This window comes from Symphodus melops, assembly GCF_947650265.1.
Source record: "Symphodus melops genome assembly, chromosome: 13".
Taxonomy (NCBI): Eukaryota; Metazoa; Chordata; class Actinopteri; order Labriformes; family Labridae; genus Symphodus; species Symphodus melops.
Genome location: NC_136703.1, coordinates 24,877,504 through 24,891,698, shown reverse-complemented (window position 1 = coordinate 24,891,698; position 14,195 = coordinate 24,877,504). Strand labels below are relative to the sequence as shown.

Sequence of the window (14,195 nt, the reverse complement as noted above, 5' to 3'; positions counted from 1 at the left end):
GACTATATAGACAGGGGTAATCAGACACAGGTGAGACTAATCAGACAGGTGAGGACAATCAGGGTCATCAAGACAGGAGGGAAACAGAGAGGCAGGAAACCAGACAACACTGAAAACTACAAGGAACTAAAGGATGTAAGAAAACAGAATCACAGGGAGAAGACATTACCGAATACAACTGGAAACACTAAAGACTAAACAAGTAAACTCCAAGAATCATTCACACAAAGAAACACAGGAAACAATGTTACAGACAACAGAGAAGGACACAAAGAAACACAGGAAACACTGAAGAATGAAACGAAGAAATATATGGAACTCAAAAATCTGAAATATAACACACAAACCCAAACCATGACACAACTTTTCCATCATCCCAAACAAACATGTTGAATTTCCCTCCGGATCAATAAAGTATCTATCTATCTATCCATCTATCCATCCATCTATCATGTTAAGAACTGACGTCTCCATGGCTCATAATAAAAAGCTTTTCTCTGTTCTGGGTTTGAAATGGATTCATCAAAAAGATGACTTTGTGATAAATACAGCTTTGTGTGATTGTACCTTTTGTTCCTACAATAAAAATATTTCTGATTCATCAAAGTTTCATTCTGAATCTGAGTTATTAAATACATTTGAACTTTTTACATGCAGTTAATTTAAGTTTAATGTCTTAAATCTTATATTTTGGTTTTCTTTATTCAGTTTTCACTCCGTCATAGTTTCTCTCTTTCTGCCATCTGCTGGTTTTGGTTGAACTGTCAAATAAATACATGAAGACAAACACAGGTAACACAGATGATGAAACCCACCTGAGGTTTCATCAGAGAGAGAGAGAGTCCGCCTCTCTTGTAAAAGCACCAGTTGAGGTGATTTTCTATCAAACTGAAGCTTTTCAAGGCTTCGTTTTAAAAATGTTAATGTGCAGCTGCTTGCTGCTGATTCTGAGCTGAACTCTTATCAACGTTTTATCATGTGGAACTTTTTAAAGGCCGAGGCGTAGTCTTTGTGTAAGTGTCTGTGTGCATGTGTGGATAAATTGAGCAGATGAAAATTAAAGTCTGAATTTATTTAGAGTCAAAGACACATTTGATTTAAATACATCCAGATATTAAAATAAACCCAAAGATCAGAGTGTCAGTAAATGTATTATACTTCAGAACCACAAGGTCTTTTTTTTACTTAATTATTCATGAATGTTTATTTGAATAAAAATAAAAATGAGAACTGCTTTAAAGACTAATTATTAAAATGTGTGTTTGATGTGTGAAGTTCAAATTCAGGTCTGAAACTTTCTGTCGAGCTTCATTTAACTTTTTGTTTCATCATATTTCATAAGGGTGCAGATAAAGATAGGTGACGTGTTTTTACTGCCTGAAAACTCACTTTATCAAATCAGTGTACCTATGGATTTTAGTTTCAAAGGTTAATTCATGTAACAGCATTTTGACCTTTAACAGGGAGATAGATTTCTCTTTCAGGTTCTTTAGCAGCAGGCAGAGGTCAACTCTCAAGAAGTGCAGACGGCACTACTTCACACACAAAGCTTCAGATATTAAAACAAACTTTAGCTTGTCTCTGTGGATCTGATCACATCGATAGAAAGTCAAAACAATGATCTTTATTGTCATCTTTATAATCGGCTTTTTTTTTTTAAATCCATCCCGTCTGTTTGTCCGGCTAAACGTCACAAAAAAACAAGCCAGCGATGAGAGGACATTCAAGAATCCAGTAAAACACGAGTGAGGTCAATCCTTCACTGTGTGAACGAGTCAGAGATTTAATCCAATTAAAATCCCAGAATATCGTTCCATATAGATATGAGCTGGATATTCTCCTTCGATACAGCAACAAGAAGAATGAAAGGAAAGACAAACTCTTCAAGTCCACTTTGTGTAAATTGAAGGAGACATCCCATTAAAAACTTGTAAAGAAGAAAATGTAAAGTTTGGTTATTAAAAAGTTTATCATAAATACAGATATTGTAAAACCAATATAATTAAATCTCAGTTGAATCTTTTCCAGTTGGATTTTTTTGAATGAAAACTCGAATCCACTACTTTAGACTCCGCCCACTTTTAATTTAGTGCAAAAAGCACAGTTTGTGGACATGAAACCTACATCTATAACTTTGGACTTTTTTAATACATCATAACTTCTCCATCAGCCCCTGAGAGTGAATATGATGAAGTCAATGCACATTACATCCTCCCATTATAACAAACAGGTAAAATGATTTACAGTGTTTTTTATGATAGTGGATAAAATGTTACCACACTCTTTCACCTCCCATCATGTAAAACTTTGTACTGAGCTGTTGATAGTTAGTTTAATACTTTCACTTGTGTTTTTACTCACTACTGTTTACTATTTAAACCCACCATTGAAATCAGTCCATCAGCCGAGCTGAGAGCACGCAGTTCAAGACTTCTCCTGTGGATCAAGAAACTCCATTCAGGTATGAAATCCAGCATGTGAGGTTTTTAAACAGAAATGTAAAGATGTGTGGTAAAGGTGCAGGATGTCATTTATCTGACAACTTCTACTTAATCTCATCCAGCTCTTTTTCTTTCTGACTTCTTTAGATCTGAAGATGTCAGGTAAGCAAACATCACTCACGTTCATGCTCCTTCAAAATCAATCAATAAAATACATTCACTTCTTTAACTTCAGTGACCTATGAGGTCAAACTTTCAGCTGTGTGAAATGTTTACTTGTGTCTCATGAAATGTAAATACAAATAATAAAGCTGACAATTTATCTCTTGCAGACAGTGACAGTGATGATGAGAGTAAGTCGCCTCAGTCCTCAGACTTTTTCTTCATCTTTTCTTTCACATTGTGTCTTGTTGATAGTTGATGCAGTTTGTTGAATACTCCTAAAGCATGATGCAGTATTACAATCTCATTAGTGCTTTAAAATAAATATTAGCCTAACACTGTTTCCCTGTTAGTGCCTGAGGGTCAGACTAATACCTGGACACATCATTATCATACCGCTCGGGTCTACTGTAATGAAAGTTGCTCATCTTGTTGTCTTCTGAAGACGAAACACTCGTCAGTGTTAAATCAAGTTTTTCTTCAGTCACCCATCAGATTCCTCTTTGTTCAGCACAGCTGCCTCCCACTCCATAAACATGTCATAACCTTTAACATTTAGTTTAATAAATCATAAAGAGGCATACCTCACTTTGGTGATTAAATGACAGCTTGCAAATAAGCCGTAACACTGTGCATTAATTTAGAAGAGTGATGAGACTGATCGACCGGAACTACTTGTAAGGTGTCTGCCCATTGATAAGATTTTAAACGATTTCCTAAAAACATGTTTAGCTGACATGTTTGATATCTATGTGAATATATTTAAAATAATACATAAAAACAAACATTGTGACAACTCGAAATTTAAAACAAAACAGATTTGATTTATTCTGGTTTGTTTCTATCCTCTTTATTTTGACTGTATTAATGCTGTTTGGTTTGTGGATTTGTCTCTAATGTTTTTTTTTAATAACATGGTTCGTTGATTTCAACCAATGCAGTTGTCCAGAAACGCCTCGAGGTTGGTATCGGGAAACCAACGGACATCTCAGACCGGCCTGGTAAAGCCTCTGCCAAATCCGGTTATGCTGGTGCTATGGACAAAGATGGACTGATGTGCGCTGGTGCAGGATTGGGCCATGCTCGTGCTGAATGGAAAATATTTGATGCTGAGATCAACGGACCCAACGCCCACGCAGGTATTGAAGCCACTGAAGAGTCTGTCAAAGTCATGGCTAAAGCAGAAGTGATCAGTGCTTCAGCCTCTGCTGGTCTAGCCAAAGCTACAGTCGGCCTGTCAGCAGACACTGGGATTGGATTAGGAAAGTCTGGTATTGAAGTAAAGGTTTTGGGAACTGGCATCTCCATTGGGAAGAAAACCGGCTTTTCTGTGTTTGGTTCTGGGTTTGAAATTGATTTTTCAAAATTTCCGTAGCTTTGTGCCAAACACAGCTCACTGATGGTTCTGCTGGTCTCACAAGTAAATCTGTTGAATCTATTCAGGAGGATTTTCTTCCACATGTAAACAGCTGAGATTTCTTTTCTTCATCATGTTTCCTCCTACTTTTGATTGAGTCTTTATCTGTCACTTTATAGTTTGTTATAAAACATCACAACTTCTCCATCATCCTAAACAAACGTGAAGAACTGATGTCTCCATCGCTCATAAAAAAAAAAAAAGCTTTTCTCTGTTTGGTTCTGGGTTTGAAATGGATTCATCAAAAAGATGACTTTGTGATAAATACAGCTTTGTGTGATTGTAACTTTTGTTTCTACAATAAAAATATTTCTGAATCATGTATTCAAAGTTTCATTCTGAATCTGAGTTATTAAATACATTTGAACTTTTTACATGCAGTTAATTTAAGTTTAATGTCTTAAATCTTATATTTTGGTTTTCTTTATTCAGTTTTCACTCCGTCATAGTTTCTCTCTTTCTGCCATCTGCTGGTTTTGGTTGAACTGTCGAATAAATACATGAAGACAAACACAGGTAACACAGATGATGAAACCCACCTGAGGTTTATTATAATCAGATTTAATTACAAAACAACCAAAGTGGAGTGCAGACAGTCCTGCAGCGCTCTGAATGATAAACAGTCTCGTCTGTACACAATCTCAGTCACATTCTCACACACACTTCATCAGGTGTGTGTGTGTGATCTATTACAGAGTACATTTACTGTAGACAGCCTGAGACAACGTCAACTCAACAACCAGCCAATCACACAATCACAAACATCAAAGTGTTGTTGTGCAAAAACAAACAAACATACAGGAACACATGTGACAGGACCGAAAATATTAATGAACAAAGATTAATGTTTCCAAACTTATAATCTAAAATAGTCTCAAATATTATTACTATTTTATCACCAGGCTACAGGAATAAAGGAACATATAAATCATTAAAGGATATTAAATATTTCTGAAGAGTTCTGTCCTACCTGTGTTGGTTGCTGTGAAAACAACTGTTCACCTCCAACTCCGTCTGCACAGTCAGGAAGGAGTCATTCATTCATTTGGACACCAGGGGGCAGTCTGAGGTCAGAAACATGGAGGGGACGTTCTCAACTCGGCCTGATCCTGCACATCCTGAGTAACACTGAAAAGTTGAATTACTCAGACAGTCGACACTGAACACCGGAGAGTAACACAGTTTGAGCTGGCTGATTAAACCGACATCTATGAGGACAGAATCTACAGTACATAATCCCTCCTAATGAGGAGTGTGAATAGCTTTCTTTTTTCTGTCTTGAAACATGAAGCCAATGTGAAAGTGCAAAAATCCTGCAGTTCATTGAGCGTCCACTTGAGGCAGACACAGAAAGTCACAAACATGACTAATAAAAGTTGTTTTACATCATAAATAAACATGTTCACCGCCTGGCACAAGAAAACAAACCGATCTGTTTAGTTTTTGTCATCACTGGTTCACACTGTACCAGGGTTATTTTGTTTTGTGCTCCGTTTAGATTTGAAAACAGTACGTGTTATCCAGAGTTATGCATGAAGCTGACATGATTGACAGGTGGGCGCGATGCAACAATTCATCAAGAGGCTTTAAACGCACCTCAGCTCCAGCTCTCCGCCTGTTGTTAGGTCGACTAATAGTTAGAGTGAGGCAGAACTAGTGATTAATGTTTATTTGAATTTATATAAATGTTTATTTTATGTGAATCATCATCATAAATTTGTATAAAGCTGCTGCAAAGGACCAATAAGTCTGCTGCTTAGGGTGGGTAGTACACGTGCATCAGATTAACTGTCATAAGTGTTCTTGTGAAAGACATCAACTTGCATATGTGTTCTGCAAAGGGCAGAAAAGACCCCCAACTTCATGTTGTCACTTTTGTTTTTATCTCCCTGCATTTTACACCCAACAAAGGAAATCCGTCCAGCAGCCGAGCTGAGAGCACGCAGTGCAATGTATGAAATCCAGCATGTGAGGTTTTTAAACAGAAATGTAAAGATGTGTGGTAAAGGTGCAGGATGTTTCACTATTATAATCCGCAATTTCTCTGACATCCCAATGATTCAATTTAACTTTTTCTTAATCTCATACGCACTCTTTATATTCCTACTGTTTTATATCTGAAGTTGAAAAGTAAGCAAACATCACTGAAGTTCATACTCCTTAAAAAACTATTGAACAAAACACTTTCAATTCTCTCACTTCACTGACTTAGAGAAAAACTTCCTCTAAATAAACAAATAATAAAGTTTTTCTTTCTTGCAGTAAATAATGATGATTTTGAGCTAAATGCAGCTCCAGAAGATTGTTCCTCTCGTCTCATCATAAAATCTCTGTTGAATCTTTTCCAGTTGGATTTTTTTTATGAAAACTCGAATCCACTACTTTAGACTCCGCCCACTTTTAATTTAGTGCAAAAAGCACAGTTTGTGGACATGAAACCTACATCTATAACTTTGTTCTTTCTAATACATCATAACTTCTCCATCAGCGAAGTATCGCTGCAGACCGGTCCTCTTTGACCAAAGCAATTTCGCTGTACTTGTACTTGTATCAATGACAAATAAATCTGATTCTGATTCTGATTCTGATCCTGCTATTATAACAAAAACCAAAAGGGGTTTACATTAGTGAACAGAATTTTTTTTAAGATAGTGGATAAAAACAAACTCCTCCCTTCCTGTACTATTTTTACTCATTGGTATTTAAACACAGGAAATCAGTCCAGCAGTCGAGCTGAGAGCACGCAGTTCAAGACTTCTCCTGTGGATCAAGAAACTCCATTCAGGTATGAAATCTGTTGCGAGAGCGCGGGGATCTCGGCTAAGCAGTTGGCGTTTTTAGGAATTATTTTAATATCCTAGTTTGTTGCTCTTATGTACCACTTGACCTTGAAACCTCTACTCTGCCTCACTTTTAGACCATATATGGTTATATGTGTGTTTCTCATGCAGCTGCAGGACACTCCCTTATCTCTAACAGGGCACTTCTACATACCCCACTATGTGAGCAGTCCAGTACCCCCAATAAGATTTACAGCCTGCACTCCCACAAGCCAACTATTCTAACACATAATATGACACTCCTTACAATGTTATAAGTACACATTATGCATTAAGACATATCAACTTTTTATGATAAGGTTTATAAAAGTTAAAATATGACTATTGTGATTAGCTAAATTCAGCCTGAACTCAGCTTGAGTGAAAATTCTCCTGTGAGGGGTAAAAGTGTCAGACAAGCTTTCAGCTGTTGACGATGAGCAGTCTCCCTCGCTTCAGACCGGTGTGGTGAGGTGAATCGTCTGGGATCTTTCAACAAATCCAGCATGTGAGGTTTTTAAACAGAAATGTAAAGATGTGTGGTAAAGGTGCAGGATGTCATTTATCTGACAACTTCTACTTAATCTCATCCAGCTCTTTTTCTTTCTGACTTCTTTAGATCTGAAGATGTCAGGTAAGCAAACATCACTCACGTTCATGCTCCTTCAAAATCAATCAATAAAATACATTCACTTCTTTAACTTCAGTGACCTATGAGGTCAAACTTTCAGCTGTGTGAAATGTTTACTTGTGTCTCATGAAATGTAAATAAATAATAAAGCTGACCTTTTCTCTCTTGCAGACAGTGACACTGATGATGAGAGTAAGTCGCCTCAGTCCTCAGACTTTTTCTTCATCTTTTCTTTCACATTGTGTCTTGTTGATAGTTGATGCAGTTTGTTGAATACTCCTAAAGCATGATGCAGTATTATAATCTCATTAGTGCTTTAAAATTAATATTAGCCTAACACTGTTTCCCTGTTAGCACCTGAGGGTCAGACTAATACCTGGACACATCATTATCATACCGCTCGGGTCTACTGTAATGAAAGCTGCTCATCTTGTTGTCTTCTGAAGACGAAACACTCGTCAGTGTTAAATCAAGTTTTTCTTCAGTCACCCATCAGATTCCTCTTTGTTCAGCACAGCTGCCTCCCACTCCATAAACATGTCATAACCTTTAACATTTAGTTTAATAAATCATCACTTGTAAGGTGTCTGCCCATTGATACGATTTTAAACGATTCCTAAAAACTTGTTTAGCTGACATGTTTGATATCTATGTGAATATATTTAAAATAATAATAAATAAAAACAGATGGGATTTCTTCTGGTTTGTTTCTGTCTTCTTTATCTTGACTGTTTTAATGCTGTTTGGTTTTTGGATTTGTCTTTGATATTATATAAGATTTTTTTTTATTAACATGGTTCTTTGATTTCAACCAATGCAGTTGTGCAACGACGCCTGAAGATGGGAGATGGAAAACCGTATTACACCTTTGACCGGCCTCATAGAGCTTATACCAAATCTCACTATGCTGCTGCTGGGAGAAGAAAGGGACTGGCGTACGCTGGTGCAGGATTGGACCATACTCATGTTGAAAAGTCAATATTTGATGCTGATGCCAACGGACCCAATGCCTGTGCAGGTGCTGAAGTCACTAAAACATCTTTCAGAGCTTTGGCCAAAGCAGAGGTGGGCAGTGCTTCATATTCTGTTGGTCTCGGAACAACTTCTTTATTTGAAGCTGAAGCCAAAGGACCCAATGCCAGCGCAGAGTATAAAGTCTCTAACAAGGGTTTCAAAGCCGAGGTCAATGCAGAAGTGGGCAGTGTTTCATACTCTGTTGGTCCAGACGGCGCTTCACTTAAAGCAAAAGGACCTTATGCCAGCGCAGGGTATGAAGTTTCTAACAAGGGTGTCAAGGCCATGGCCAGAGCAGAAATGGGCAGAGTTTCAGCCTCTGCTGGTCGAGCCACAGCTTCACTCGGCCTGTCAGCAGACACTGGATTTGGAATAGGAGAATCTGGTGTTGGAGCTATGGTATTGGGAACTGGCTTCAACATTGGGCCTCAAACCAGCATTTCTCTGTTTGGTTCTGGGTTTGAAATTGATTTTACAAATTTGTTTTAGCTTTGTGCCAAACACAGCTCACTGATGGTTCTGCTGGTCTCACAAGTAAATCTCTGTTGAATCTATTCAGGAGGATTTTCTTGCACATGTAAACAGCTGAGATTTCTTTTCTTCATCATGTTTCCTCCTACTTTTGATTGAGTCTTTATCTGTCACTTTATAGTTTGTTATAAAACATCACAACTTCTCCATCATCCCGAACAAACATGTGAAGAACTGACGTCTCCATCGATCTTTTCTCCGTTTGGTTCTGGGTTTGAAAAGGATTCATCAAAATATGACTTTGTGATAAATACAGCTTTGTGTGATTTTACCTTTTGTTCCTACAATAAAAATATTTCTGATTCATGTATTCAAAGTTTCATTCTGAATCTGAGTTATTAAATACATTTTAACTTTTTACATGCAGTTAATTTAAGTTTGATGTCTTAAATCTTATATTTTGGTTTTCTTTATTCAGTTTTCACTCCGTCATAGTTTCTCTCTTTCTGCCATCTGCTGGTTTTGGTTGAACTGTCGAATAAATACATGAAGACAAACACAGGTAACACAGATGATGAAACCCACCTGAGCTTTATTATAATCAGATTTAATTACAAAACAACCAAAGTGGAGTGCAGACAGTCCTGCAGCGCTCTGAATGATAAACAGTCTCGTCTGTACACAATCTCAGTCACATTCTCACACACACTTCATCAGGTGTGTGTGTGTGTGTGATCTATTACAGTGTATATTTACTGTAGACAGCCTGAGACAACGTCAACTCAACAACCAGCCAATCACACAAACACAAACATCAAAGTGTTGTTGTGTTTGATTCAGTTTATGATCAACACTTTTTGTTACTGTGGCAAAAACAAACACACACACACACACTGTCTCAGGGCTGCATGCGTATGGCTCCGTCTAGTCTGATGACCTCTCCGTTAATCATGGGGTTTTCAGCCAGTGACGTCACCAGGTGAGCAAACTCAGCGGGGTCTCCCAGGCGCGAGGGGAAGGGCACCTGCCGGGCGAGAAAGGAGCGGACCTTCTCTGGAAGACCGGCCAGGAGGGGGGTGGAGAAGAGACCTGGAGGGAGAAAGACGGGATCATTTAAAACACCCATCAGCGAGCACGCTTGTTCCGTGTGCCGTTTGAACTTCCTCTGACCAATCAGGGACGAGCGTTTTTATGCCTGTCTGTCACAGGACTGTAAATATTAGCGAAGCTTAATGTCTCTGAACAGACTGACTGCTGAAAATAAACTTCTGTTGATCCCAAACTTCTGTCGTTAAATAACAACAGTGACACCAAGTGGTGAGATTGTTAATTACAGCATAAGACATTTAAACGGTGCTCAATTATTGATCTCAGCTGACGGAAAACAAAAGCAGGAATATGGATCAACGTTTCAGCATAAAATCATGACAACTCTCTCTCTCTCTCTCTCTATATATATAGATTGTAAGCATGTAGACTCACCAGGTGCTATGGTGATGACTCTAATGCCCATGGGTGCCAGATCTCGTGCGATGGGGAGAGTCATTCCAACGATGCCGCCTTTAGAAGCCGAATACGCCGCCTGGCCGACCTGGAGAGCGAACAAAGAGAAAGAATAGTTGAGCATGAAGACGCATTTCTTTTGATGTTTCTCTCTGGGTTGTTTCGTATTTGATGACCTGTCCGTCAAAAGCTGCCACGCTGGCTGTGTTGATGATGCAGCCTCTGTGTCCGTCTGCGTCAGGCTCGTTCTTTCCCATCTCGCCCACGGCGAGGCGGATCACGTTGAAGGTTCCTGCGATGTTCACCTGAAGGTGGCAAGCACACAGGAAGTCACACACGTGGGGCGCGTCCGTTCCACGCTGGACGTCTCTCTATCTGAGCGTCCGTCTTACATTGATGACCCGCTGGAAGTCCTCCAGGCTGTGAGGTAAGTCCTTCTTGAAGTTGTAGGTTTTAAAGGCGACAGCGATGCCGGCACAGTTCACCGCGAGGTCCAGCTTTCCAAACTTTTCTCTGGCCAAAGATACTGCTGACTGCACGTCTGCCTCCGATGTCACCTGGAGAAACGACAACAGGACACAGACTGATATTTGTACGAGGTTCACTTAAGATCTGTTCAGAGGGCCGATAATAAAAAGGATCAAATCAAACCAGTAAATAAAAGCAAAAACAACAAAGTCGCTGCAGTCTTCCTGAACTGCAGACATTGTTTCATCATGTTTGCGCGTGCGTGCGTGCGCGTGCGTCATGTGGATGTCTGTTGAGTTTTGGACTCACGTCCGCAGGAGCGAAGGCACAGCGGTCCCCCAGTTTCTCAGCCAGAGCCGCTCCATCAGAGGAGGGCAGGTCCAGGATCACAGCAGACGCTCCATTCTGCACCAGACGTTCCACGGTGGCCCGACCCAGACCCGAGGAACCGCCCGTCACCAGGCCGACCATACCCTACCCCACAGCGACACACGTATTAGAAAACAGGCGGGGGAAAAAAATCAAGGATTAAATGAGTCATAAAAATGTTGTACCTCGCAAATAAATATTCTCACCCAACTTGCTAAAAGTTGTAAGAGCTGCAATTATTACTCAACATACTACAACTATTATCACAATTTTTTAAGCAAAATGCCAGATGTGAGGATTCAGATATAGTTCATTTGGTGGCTCCGTACACAAAAGGCCTCATCGGCTGAATGTTTGCTCGCATTGTTTGATAAATGAAACAGGAAACTGACAACTTTGAACAAAATAGATATTTTTTACCATCAATTGTTGACACAGTTTCCAAGCTTCAGACTTTCTTTGCTGCACTCAAACGTAACAACACGACAACTGGGCGGACATTTTTCACTCCTAATTACAACTTTCTTTATTTTAAAAATATAGCATTAATAAATCTATTAAACTCCAATGGTTGAAATTACATTTTTTGAGTCTGCAAAATGGTTAACATAAATAAAAAACTTCTGAACACATCATACAATACAGTCATGATCTTCAGGGTCTGTTTTGGGGGGGGGGGGTTGCCCCCCCACACATGTTGAGTCATGTTGGTGTGGTTTTTCCTGTTTCTTGTTTTTGAAAGTCAGTTTCTAGGCAGAATTCCTGGGGTCGTTTTATGAGCCGGTCAAAGTGAGATTTCAACCTTCAGAGGCCGTTCATGTGCTCGTAAATACGGCAAACTCCGAGTAGCACTTGAAGGCAGCATGGGTAAAAGAAACTATTCCCGTTGTTCACAGTAAGCTGATTAAAAATCCAATTTATTAGAGCACAACAAGGCGCTTTTATTCCCCCCTCTACTGATGTTTAATAATGATTATAACATTCAGTTATTAGTATTTAAGTAAGCCATAAGTAAAGCGACTAACCACGTGGGTAATGTAGTTTTGAAAGGACTTATATTAACACTATAGATCCTCAAGTCTCCAATGTCAGAGTAATGATCAGTCAGAGGTGAACTGACACACCGCTAGGGGGCGCTGTGCTTCTCTCTGCATGTCAGCGTCACACAATGAAACTTCTGAACTACAAAGAGGAGCTGCGCACACACGCACGAGGGCAACAGCTCGCGGACATCACGAGACGAACTCCTCGTGAGCCCCGCGAGCCACATTAACGAGGAGAAAACGCTCAAAGGAAAGACGCGCAGCGCCGAAACGATGTTTGAGATTTCTCTGCTCACCTTGATGCATCGTATGTTCGCCATGTTCGTTCAGGCAGAGGGCTGTGACGTCACGACAAAGATCGTATATTTGAAACTAGACGTCTTCGTTCATTTCGTTTTACAGAGTCGATCATTCTGCGCATGACTGGACAGTGGGGAAACAAGTAGAACCAAGTTTATGAAAGTGTCTGTTCACAGAGTAGACACAACGACGTGACTGATTTGCACAAACACAGCAGTGCTCACTGAATGTGATTTTATTGAACAACCAATCAACATAAATGTACACACCCACATTACTTATGCCAGCTCAATCAGCTTAAAGTCAAAATACCAAATCAAAATAAAGAAAACAAAAAGGAAACAAAACAACAACATAATATACAATGAGAGCACACTGTTAACAGTGTCAGTAAATAATTCAAATGTAACAGGATCCACATTTAAAAAATCTCTGATGAGGAAATCAGCTTGTGTCTTTTTGAGAAGCATTTTCTGTCGGAAAGACGGAAAAAAAATATCATCAAACATTCACAGTTTTATTATTAAAATGAAATGGGGTGTATTCAATAGAGTGGGGAAAAAAATTGGTTTAATTAATGAGGTATAGATAAATTATCAAATGAAAAGCACATATTGCTCAAAACGTAATTTGTGACACAGTTACTGTTTTATGTTAATTTTTATTTGATGTTCAATACTGTTTCTCTTTATTGTACTGTAGTGTTGGAGCAAACTGTGCCCAAGAATAACTTTTAAAATTTATAAAATGATAAACTACATCATTCCATCATTTACTGTTTGGTTTTAATCTTCCTTTAAAATTACGTTAAGGTTTTTATTGTTTAAAAATGTAGGTATTCTGTCAGACTGAAAAGTGGCATCGGAATTTCTGATAGTGTGAGAGGTCTTCTCTTCAAGATCTACGGTAAGAACGTGTATTAATGATGCATTCAGGTGCTCCTCGGATAGTCCAAGGTTCCAATTTGGTGAGTCTTTCTTACGTTTTAATTGTTATGCTTTTAGTTCTAGAACTATAAATGTTGTAAAAACAAAAATAAACATCGTGAATGCTACAAAGAAGATGTGAGGAATGTGTCAAGTTACATTTGAACCAAAAAATTAAAAAAAACATCTAAATGACGAATACAACGTCATGTCACGTAATCCTTTCCCGAGCTTCCGATTTGTTGTCTTGACTTAATCAGGCGTTTATGAACGTTTTACAACATCTGAGTCTCGTTTTTCCGATTTATCCGACCTCCGCAGAACGCAGCGCGCGATACGGAAGAGCGTCGCGGCTCCGCCCACTTTCTTCTGATTTGGCCAATCAGTGAACGTTCCAGGGAACGCCCCCTCCCCTCCTGTACGCGAGGGGGCATGAGGGATGTCGTCCAATCACAGCGTTCCTGCAGCTCACCAAGGTCAGCTCAGGCGAGTAAGTGATGCTCCTGAACATTATATTTGTGCAGTTTATAAGAAAACCTCTAATTTATAATAACGATATAAAACTATAAATCATTTAGAGAATAAACAACCTTCATGTTCATCTTATTTTCTCTCCAGCTCGACATAAAAC

At 39.1% G+C, this 14,195-nt stretch overlaps 3 protein-coding genes across 3 annotated transcripts; 2 read left to right on the top strand and 1 right to left on the bottom strand.

Moving 5' to 3' along the window:
• The first annotated feature begins 2,347 nt into the window (after positions 1–2,347).
• On the top strand, positions 2,348–4,344 carry LOC306834621 (uncharacterized protein). Its single transcript, XM_079360664.1, has 4 exons — positions 2,348–2,461; positions 2,589–2,603; positions 2,774–2,794; positions 3,545–4,344. The coding sequence occupies exons 2-4, from the start codon at positions 2,597–2,599 to the stop codon at positions 3,976–3,978; spliced, it is 462 nt and encodes a 153-aa protein (XP_079216790.1). The 5' UTR covers positions 2,348–2,461; positions 2,589–2,596; the 3' UTR covers positions 3,979–4,344.
• A 2,392-nt stretch (positions 4,345–6,736) lies between these two features.
• LOC306834622 (uncharacterized protein) lies at positions 6,737–9,207 on the top strand. Its single transcript, XM_079360665.1, has 4 exons — positions 6,737–6,805; positions 7,459–7,473; positions 7,642–7,662; positions 8,291–9,207. The coding sequence occupies exons 2-4, from the start codon at positions 7,467–7,469 to the stop codon at positions 8,971–8,973; spliced, it is 711 nt and encodes a 236-aa protein (XP_079216791.1). The 5' UTR covers positions 6,737–6,805; positions 7,459–7,466; the 3' UTR covers positions 8,974–9,207.
• Positions 9,208–9,513: 306 nt separating this feature from the next.
• Positions 9,514–12,844, bottom strand: hsd17b10 (hydroxysteroid (17-beta) dehydrogenase 10). Its single transcript, XM_079360663.1, has 6 exons — positions 12,635–12,844; positions 11,236–11,400; positions 10,851–11,015; positions 10,635–10,763; positions 10,438–10,546; positions 9,514–10,044 (listed from the first exon to the last, which is right to left on the bottom strand). Exons 1-6 carry the CDS (start codon positions 12,656–12,658, stop codon positions 9,854–9,856), a joined length of 783 nt encoding a protein of 260 aa, XP_079216789.1. The 5' UTR covers positions 12,659–12,844; the 3' UTR covers positions 9,514–9,853.
• Positions 12,845–14,195: the final 1,351 nt, after the last annotated feature.

Bases quoted from the DNA above. Each gene is read 5' to 3' on its own strand.
- LOC306834621 (XM_079360664.1), top strand. The intron at 2,795-3,544 runs GTAAGTCGCCTC...CAACCAATGCAG, and splicing joins CAGTGACAGTGATGATGAGA to TTGTCCAGAAACGCCTCGAG.
- LOC306834622 (XM_079360665.1), top strand. The intron at 7,663-8,290 runs GTAAGTCGCCTC...CAACCAATGCAG, and splicing joins CAGTGACACTGATGATGAGA to TTGTGCAACGACGCCTGAAG.
- hsd17b10 (XM_079360663.1), bottom strand. From the start codon at position 12,658: ATGGCGAACATACGATGCATCAAG. The intron at 10,764-10,850 runs GTAAGACGGACG...TGCCACCTTCAG, and splicing joins ACTTCCAGCGGGTCATCAAT to GTGAACATCGCAGGAACCTT. The intron at 10,045-10,437 runs GTGAGTCTACAT...TTCTCCCTCCAG, and splicing joins AGTCATCACCATAGCACCTG to GTCTCTTCTCCACCCCCCTC.